The sequence below is a fragment of the Barbus barbus genome (assembly GCF_936440315.1).
Source record: "Barbus barbus genome assembly, chromosome: 8".
Lineage (NCBI taxonomy): Eukaryota > Metazoa > Chordata > Actinopteri > Cypriniformes > Cyprinidae > Barbus > Barbus barbus.
In genome coordinates this window covers 22,650,691-22,660,485 of record NC_136736.1, presented here as the reverse complement: position 1 = coordinate 22,660,485, position 9,795 = coordinate 22,650,691, and the positions used below count along the sequence as shown (strand labels likewise).

The window sequence follows — 9,795 nt, the reverse complement described above, 5'->3', positions numbered from 1 at the left end:
AAGTATCCGATCGTCAGATTTAATTAAATGTACAGATACTCTTATGGATACAGATTTGAAGGTGAAGTAGCAGTCAATAGAAGTAAAGGTATTACTATTAAAAGTATTAGCAAAAGTAGGCACAGGCAGAGGTAGATTATAACACAGCTGATTGTAGTTGAGTGGTGGGTTGTTCATTACAAGGATTGCTCGCCTAAAAATGAAAAACTGTCATCATTTACTCATCCTCAAGTCATTAAAAATCTGTATGAATTTCTTCTTTTGCAGAACATAAATTAATCTTGGTCATTATTAAGTATTTATCAATATAATTGTGTTCATTGTTAGATAAAGTTTGTTCTTAATGATGCTACATCACTTTATTCAAATATTAAAATTAATATAAAAAAATAATTTATCAAACCAATGATAATCAACATCTGACAAATATGCCTAATGTGTCTGTCCATACAGTCATAAACTCCTAATTTAGTAATACTGTCATTATTTGTAAATGTTGAAATTTTATATTGTGCCATTTATTAACATAAAATGCATTGTGTACATGAGGAAGTAGAAATATAAAATCATTATTAGAGAAACTGGGTTGTAATACCCAGCTAAACTTTGAATTAGGATCATAGGCTATGACAAAAATACAATATTTACTTCATGATAATGTATCAAGTTATCATCATTATAAATTTGACATTACAGAAACATACAAAATAAAGAAATACACATTGCAATAATATAATGATGGGATATTGTTTAATAGCCCTCACATAAAAGAACTGTGGCAGCATAGCACAGTGATGTATCAGATTTGGAATTCATATGGTATTTGCATGGGATGCTGGTTCGTGTCCAAAACACCATAGTATTATCTACTTGTTGATAATTTGTTGTATGTGACACAAACTTTGGTTACAATCTAAGGCTCTCCCTGCTTCCCATGCAACCAGTGCTCATGAAGAAACACTCTGCATTTACATCAATCCTAGAGACATCATACCGACGTGTAAAACTGAAGCATTCTAAATACTTAAAAAAAACACTTTCCAGTTTTGCAAATGTCATGAAAGGGTCTGGAGAAATATACAGGTGTAAAAGTATACATTTTCTCTTTAAAATGTAGTGAAGGAAAAGTCAACAAAAATAATTATACTTAAAGTAGAAATTTCCCCAAACTGTATTTAAGTACAGTAACAAAATATTTGTACATCGTCACTGTGTACACCTCTATGAACTTATGTACATTTGGATAAAGGGAAAGCTATTTATCTACCCATTTCATATACTGTAGATACTGTAATATGTGACCTATCCACCCCATATGATTCTTTACATACAGTAATATGACATTTGACTTGTACGTTGATCAATGATGGGGAATGTGAAACCGTAATGAAAACACATTTTAGGATCTCTGTTTGGGAGCTCTCACAGTTTAAATAGACCACAACTGCAGTCAACATTTTTGTTAATTGTTTTTAAGTTCCCTTTAATAGAACAATCATCTCAATTAGCTTTCTCCCTTATGACCCAAAAGTGATTTTTTTTTAAAAGTCATTCTTCCCCCAAATCCTTTCCAAGGCACATCTATATGCTATAGGTGGTCACTGTGGAAATTACAAAATCAGAAATTGAGCAAAAAATCAGGTAAGGCAACAAAGCAAAAAAAAAAAAAAAAGCCATTACAAAAATAACAATTTATTACATTCGATCTTTGTTAAGGTGAAAGTAAAGTGCTTTTGAGGAATAATGTCATTATTACTTGAAATAGATGAATGTTTATAATAGTTGAGAGCACAGAACAGGCTGAAATTCTTTCATTCCTAACAGTCCAAACAGTCTTTTGGAGTACCATGACCAGTGGTCTAATGATGACTGCGGGGTGTGTTTTTTCTCTTTTCAAAGGCACATTGCTGTATTCAGTCCAACTTTAAATACATTACAGTGAGTGTGTGCAGCAGGAGGCAATGCAAAAGCATCAGACCAACCAAAGTCCACACAGGAGTCCAAGAAAGATAGATTGCTCTGGGTGATGATGAAGCATCAGTGTATGCGATTGAGTGTATCTCTATCAATCAGTCGCTCTTCACGGCTTTATGAAGTGAGTAATGTTTTTTATACTGGGAATCAGTGTTGAAAAGTCTGTCCCACCAGGTGAATGTAGATCCATAGTTGCCCACAAAATTCATGTGGTGGAAGTCATGGAAACGAGCTCCAGCATAGAATGGAATCAAATGTAGGGGGTTCAGAGGAATGTCGTAACCACTAAAGAGAGGACCAAAGAAAGAATGTCAAAGAATGAAACAAATACTATAAAAATAAATATGATGAAAAAATAATTATTAAATATTTAGTAGGACATACTGTGTTCTACTAAATGGTGTCCACATACTTCTGGTGATGTGGTTAATTATGCATCAAATTAATGCATTATCAATATAGTGCCCTCTAGTGTTGTAATAAGTTATAACCAGCATGACATGTGTTGACTGTAAAATGTATTGAGCCAGACCATAGCACTAGTGTTAATTTTGTCAGCTTTTTGTTTGTTTGTTTAGTCAATGTTTAGTTAACTAAAAGTCTGTGAATTTTAATCCAGGTTTAGTCAATAAAACTCAGAATTGTAATTGTAATCATGATTATTGGTTAATAATAGTAATTATTAATGGTTTATTACATCTCATCAGAATTATTGCACTTTCACCTACAGTTGGGCAAAAAAGTATTTAGTCAGCCACCAATTGTGCAAGTTCTCCCACTCAAGATGAGAGAGGCCTGTAATTTTCATAGGTACACTTCAACTATGAGAGACAGAATGGGGGGAAAGAATCCAGGAAATCACATTGTAGGATTTTTAAAGAATTAATTGGTAAATTCCTCGGTAAAATAAGTATTTGGTCACCTACAAACAAGCAAGATTTCTGGCTCTCACAGACCTGTAACTTCTTCTTTAAGAGGCTCCTCTGTCCTCCACTCGTTACCTGTATTAATGGCACCTGTTTAAACTCGTTATCAGTATAAAAGACACCTGTCCACAACCTCAAACAGTCACACTCCAAACTCCACTATGGCCAAGACCAAAGAGCTGTCGAAGGACACCAGAAACAAAATTGTAGACCTGCACCAGGCTGGGAAGACTGAATCTGCAATAGGCAAGCAGCTTGGTGTGAAGAAATCAACTGTGGGAGCAATTATTAGAAAATGGAAGACATACAAGACCATTGATAATCTCCCTCGATCTGGGGCTCCACGCAAGATCTCACCCGGTAGGGTCAAAATGATCACAAGAACAGTGAACAAAAATCCCAGAACCACACGGGGGGACCTAGTGAATGACGCGCAGAGAGCTGGGACCAAAGTAACAAAGGCTACCATCAGTAACGCACTACGCCGCCAGGGACTCAAATCCTGCAGTGCCAGACGTGTCCCCCTGCTTAAGCCAGTACATGTCCGGGCCCGTCTGAAGTTTGCTAGAGAGCATTTGGATGATCCAGAAGAGGACTGGGAGAATGTTATATGGTCAGATGAAACCAAAATAGAACTTTTTGGTAAAAACTCAACTCGTCGTGTTTGGAGGAGAAAGAATGCTTAGTTGCATCCAAAGAACACCATACCTACTGTGAAGCATGGGGCTGGAAACATCATGCTTTGGGGCTGTTTTTCTGCAAAGGGACCAGGACGACTGATCCGTGTAAAGGAAAGAATGAATGGGGCCATGTATCGTGAGATTTTGAGTGAAAACCTCCTTCCATCAGCAAGGGCATTGAAGATGAAACGTGGCTGGGTCTTTCAGCATGACAATGATCCCAAACACACCGCCCGGGCAACGAAGGAGTGGCTTCGTAAGAAGCATTTCAAGGTCCTGGAGTGACCTAGCCAGTCTCCAGATCTCAACCCCATAGAAAATCTTGGAGTTGAAAGTCCGTGTTGCCCAGCGACAGCCCCAAAACATCACTGCTCTAGAGGAGATCTGCATGGAGGAATGGGCCAAAATACCAGCAACAGTGTGTGAAAACCTTGTGAAGACTTACAGAAAACATTTGACCTCTGTCATTGCCAACAAAGGGTATATAACAAAGTATTGAGATGAACTTTTGTTATTGACCAAATACTTATTTTCCACCATAATTTGCAAATAAATTCTTTAAAAATCAGACAATGTGATTTCCTGGATTCTTCCCCCCCCATTCTGTCTTTCATAGTTGAAGTGTACCTATGATGAAAATTACAGGCCTCTCTCATCTTTTTAAGTGGGAGAGCTTGCACAATTGGTAGCTTACTAAATACTTTTTTGCCCAACTGTATAAGCACAAATCAACAGAATGTCAGCTCAAACACATGACTTATTGAACCCATTTACTCATTGAGTTAAGATTATTTGATTATGTTATAATTTAAATGAGCACTCTCTACATTAATCTAATAAAACTCATATGTTCCTCTTAAAATCTAAAACAGTAAAATTCCTAATATTAATTCCAATATTTCCAAATTATGTTTTTCTTTTAAAGCAAGGAACAAGACTTTGTATTGTCACATTGAGATTGCATGTGTGCATTTATTCAGCCAACCACAATCGTAAACAGTATAGTTGACATCCATATTTGGATTTATTATTATTAGTTCATTATTATTAGTTAATCACTGAGAAGCTTAGATTGCAAATTTAGTCACAGTGAATAGCACAAGAAGCCATGTAAAGGAACACTGACTGGCTGCATTACACTTTCATTTGAGCTAAATATATACAGTGCCCTCCATAAGTATTGGAACAGTAAAGACAAAATTGCTCTGTTGGATGTGGAGTCAAGACATTTGCAAATATAATTAAAAGATCAATATGAGAAAACTACAGAATGTCACATTTTATTATTAGCCGTTTCAACATATGTTTTACCAAATAAAAAGAACAGCACTTTTAGAGTTCATCCCACTCATTGATGTGAGCATAAGTATTGGGACAGTTGAACATAAGGCAGATATAAAAGATTAAAAGCTATTATTTAGTTGCAGATCCCTTGCGCACAATCACAGTAGTGAGTCTGTGGCCCATAGACATCACCAGACTCTTGGTCTCATCCTTTGAAATACTTTTCCCAGCCTTTAATGCAGCCAAATCCAATTGTTGCTTGTTTTGGGGAGTTTCTGCCTTTACTCTCCTCTCCAGCTGGTGAAATTCATGTTCAAGCGGATTTAAATCTGGAGATTGACTTGGGCAATCTAAGACTTTCCATTTCTTTGCCCTTGACTGAACTGGCAGGGTGTTTTGGGTCATTGTCCTGATGCAATATGAAGCACTTCCCAATGAATCTGGTGGCATTTTCTTGAATATTGGTAGGCAAGATGGTTTTTTACCCTTCCAAATTCATTCTGCTACTGTCATCATACATTAAGTCATCAGTAAAGTTGAGAGGGCCTGTTCCAGAGGCAGCCATGCATGCCCATGCCACGACACCACCTCCACCATGCTTTACAGATGAGGCTGTATGCATGGGATCATTGCAGTTGATCCCATGCATACAGCATGGGATACTGGAAGTTGTTGGTGATTTTACAGACATGTCTTTTAGGGTTCATTTTCACAGCTTTTATGATTTGTCGGTCATCAATTACTGTTGTTTTCTCAGCCGATCAGGTCGCTGTTGGTTGCTGGTGTCGCTGGTGGTTTCCAAACTCTTGATTTCTCCATGCCCTTTGTTTTTGCTAGAGCTCTAACTGACTTACTCTTTTCTTTTAGCATCCAAATTGCTTGCTTTTCTCTCAAAGTCAGCTCCCTCGTCTTCATCCTGGTTTGTGTGTGTCATCATCGAATGCAAGATTCCGAATACAGAAGTAATGGATATAACTGATACGACACATTCCCTGCTTTTAATATCTGAAGAATCAATGCAACAGGACACAGCTGATCACTTAGAAAGACCTGTGAGGCAACTGTTCCAATACTTATGCTCACATCAGATAGAGGGATGAAACTCTAAAAGTGCTGAACTTCTTAGCTGGTAAAACATCTGTGTGTTGAATCACCCAATAATAAAATGTGACATTCTGTAGTTTTGTCTCATATTCATCTTTTAATCATATTTGTAAATGCCTTGACTCGACAGCCAACAAAGCAATTTTGTCTTTACTGTTCCAATACTTTTGGAGGGCACTGTATTTCAGTGGCGAATTTACATGTTTGTCAGTGTTTTCAGATTATTGGCACCTTTTCCACATTGCAGAGAGAGAGCACATAGTTGCCAGGTTGCAAAGATTAAGTAAAATACAGCACAGAAAATGTGTTATTTTAATTCATTTAAACTTTTACAATCTGGCAACCTCAAGAATGAAAGCTCCTGAAGATTTCACAAAAACAGTTCAACAGACAACTGTTTTTTGCGTAAGAACATATAGGGTGATATTGGTAGAGTTTCTCTTTTTTGTGAACAGTATTGCATGCTTATTAGTGTTTAATAATGTAGGCGTTGTCTCTTTTCAGCATAGTTTTCATTAACGAAATTAACACTACATCCACATAATTGCAGTGTGTGTACTGAGCTCACCTGTGAACATCAATGGTTTCAAGTAGCCGGAAAGCGACCCAAGCCCAGAGCAAAACCATATGATTGCAGAAGACCATGATGCCAATGAAGAATCCAGCCCCCAGAATCAGAGTCTCAGCAGGGTGGGCATATTCTGCCTGCATGCCAAATGGAGCCTAACATACACAAAACGGAACAGATGACAGATAATCTATCATTATTAAGAAGAAAATTAAATAAACTAAACAATACATAAATAAACTTAAAAATTACTAGGGGTTTAACACTGCATGTGTCATTTGAGACACGATAATGTACAAAATAATAATTATTTTTTTAGATATTTTTTTAATAAGTTAAAAGTACAGTATGGTGGCACCAGAATATAAATATTTATTTATTACTTAGCTAAAACAGATTATGATTGACACATATTCTTGCACTCTGTCCCTGACTACATACATTTTATTTCTAATTTATTCATAATAATTAATAAACATGAAAGCTCAACTGCATGAGCTTCTGTGTTTACTATATTTAGCGCTCTTTGTATGTACAGTGTTCAGTGTTCACATTTTTGGGTGAACTCTATACAATACATATTGTCACTATCCACGATAAATATTGTTGCATTTTTGTATTGTGATATGTACTGTGACACAATATATTGTTACACATTTATATATAAAATATAAAAACCAACATAATTCACCAAAAAATGATCTTCAATTGTGTGTGTCTTTGTGAGACTGCGAGTAACTTACAGTGAAGTCATGATGGACTTTATGAATGTACTTGTAGATTCTGCGATGATGTAGGGCTCGGTGAAGGAAGTAATGCCATGTGTCTTCAATTACTGCACAACCAAAACACTGGGCCAATATAAAGGGCCTGAGATGGTGAAAAAGATTATTTAAAAAAAAAAATGAAAACAAGGCCTGCTGGCTTCAACAAAAGATTTGCTTGAAGCCACAGTACAACCTCAGCACTCTGACTGTAACTTCATAAACCTATTATGATTTTTTTAAACTTCCGTAATAAATGTGAGAGGTGTTCTCACCAGCGAAGCATGGAGTCCCAGTCATAAGGAATGCTGAAGAACTCAGTAAAGTAATACGTCCCGCAGATGAGTGGTAGCTGGATACAGAAGTGATTAAACAGCAGCATCTTAAAGCACTTCCACTGTTTCTCCCATGTCTCTGGTTTATCCTGCAAGCACAATGACAAAACATTAAGGAGTTAATTTATTTCTTTTTTTAACAAAAAACTATAAATATTCAAATTAAAATAGTAACACATGAAAAAAAAATCCTTTGATTCCACATACCGCTTGGATCTTATACTTCTGCATGAAAGGGAGGAACTGAAAGATAAATCCAGGCAGACAGAACAGGAAATAGATCAGTTCATGGACGATGAGCGAGCCCCAGGTGGCAATCTGGAATTTGCTATAGTTCAGCAGCATGTAGTTCCATGCATGCTTCAGAGGTTCCTGCAGTGGATTTTCCGGAAGAAATGAATCCACAAATTCCACCGCCAGATACGCTGAAGACAGAATGTTGGCTGTGCCGTTCACCTCCATGGCAGCAAGTCAGTAGGACTCTCCAAATGAGTAACTGTACAAACAAATAACATAAACAAAGATTAGTGAGGCTCAGTTATCTCAAAGTAAGGCTTGTCTGAAGGACAGATAGTTAATATGGAACTACATCACATCAGGATGGTGTTATATAGGAACATGAGTTACAGCCCGACATGTTCATAAGTCTGACAGAGAATCTTCCAATCCTAAGTCAAAGTTTCAAGTTTAAGATGACTAAAAGATGAGTTGACGAGTAATTTAAAGTCAAAGTCACATTGAGTTTCAAGTCAAGTTTTTTTCCGACTTGTGTGAATGTTGCTTGTTATTATTCATGTGAACGCTCCAGTTCTCCAGAAACTAATTTATGCACCACTAATGTAGCCAATGTTTTAGTGAAAACTGAATTAGCATTAACAAATATTAATGGTGAGATTTCACATTATATTCCAATTATTAAATATGTATAATAATATTTTTTGTAGCCACACAAAACAAAATCATCTGGTCTGGTTGCAAAACATGCATAATCATAATTACACAAATGATTAAACATTACAGAGACACTATAGTTGGTTAGTTTTTTTTATATTACTGCATCATATTTTTGTAGCCAGACAAGACAAAATCAGCTGGTCTGCTTGCATATCCATAAATAATCAAATATACAAATGCTTAAATATAACAGAGACACTGTAATTTATTATTTTAGTCATTAGATTAGATTAGATTCAACTTTATTGTCATCATGCAGAGTACAAGTACAGAGCTAATGAAATGCAGTTAGCATCTAACCAGAAGTGCAAGAATATAGTGTTTTATATACATATAAGTGCAGAGTAAGTGAAGATGATTTACAGAATGTACAGTGGAATTGCTATACGGTATACAGTATTGAGCAGAGTATATACAGAATATAAATAGGAATGCAATGTAGGGATTGTATACATTATGAACAGAGCAATGTAGGATTATATATGTGCATTAACTGATCAGTCTATTAAATCACAATTAGAATCATGATCTATAAACATTTTATTTATATCTCAGAGGCAAATATATATTGAAATAATTTCCCAAACAACAAATGCACTGTGTAGGACAACAGTATATTTACCTTCTCGCGTGTTTACATTATTCTGCAACTTTAACTACACAGGTATTTCTTAATCTAACCTTTCTAAAATAACATTACAACAAATGTCTTAATGTAAGAATCCTGTCGACTCACCTGTGAGAAGCTCCTCTTCTACCTGCGCAAGCAGCACGGTCGCTTTTAATGTCATAGAACTTTACATAAGACCATTGGCTGAGACAAGAGGAGACGATGTGTGAGGGCAGAGGCTGGGCGCTGATTGGCTGTGGCAAGAAGGAGATTGACGTATGCGGGCAGAGGCTTCGGACTGATTGGCTGAGGGAATGAACTGACGATAGTGAGACCGCGAGTTTCCGCAGCACCAGCCAATCAGAAACGCGCCTGTCTTTCATAATCTATCAACCTGCGCTGAGTGGGCTGCACCTCTGAGGAGCGCTATTTAGTTAGGGGGTTTCACTCAGCTACGGACCCCAAACATGATCGTCGTCGTCCGAGACACCCCCACTCTAAAATTTAAAAGGCAACTATATTGTTTCTTATATAAAGAATTGAAATGGAGTAAAAAGTATATTATATATACACTCACTGGCCACTTTATAAGATAC

At 36.5% G+C, this 9,795-nt stretch overlaps 1 protein-coding gene across 1 annotated transcript; it reads right to left on the bottom strand.

The window, feature by feature from the left end:
- Nucleotides 1-489: 489 nt before the first annotated feature.
- On the bottom strand, nucleotides 490-9,503 carry LOC306873367 (methylsterol monooxygenase 1-like). The gene is made up of 6 exons (XM_079422617.1): nucleotides 9,326-9,503; nucleotides 7,843-8,131; nucleotides 7,576-7,724; nucleotides 7,280-7,406; nucleotides 6,537-6,691; nucleotides 490-2,259 (listed from the first exon to the last, which is right to left on the bottom strand). Exons 2-6 carry the CDS (start codon nucleotides 8,095-8,097, stop codon nucleotides 2,070-2,072), a joined length of 876 nt encoding a protein of 291 aa, XP_079278743.1. The 5' UTR covers nucleotides 8,098-8,131; nucleotides 9,326-9,503; the 3' UTR covers nucleotides 490-2,069.
- Nucleotides 9,504-9,795: the final 292 nt, after the last annotated feature.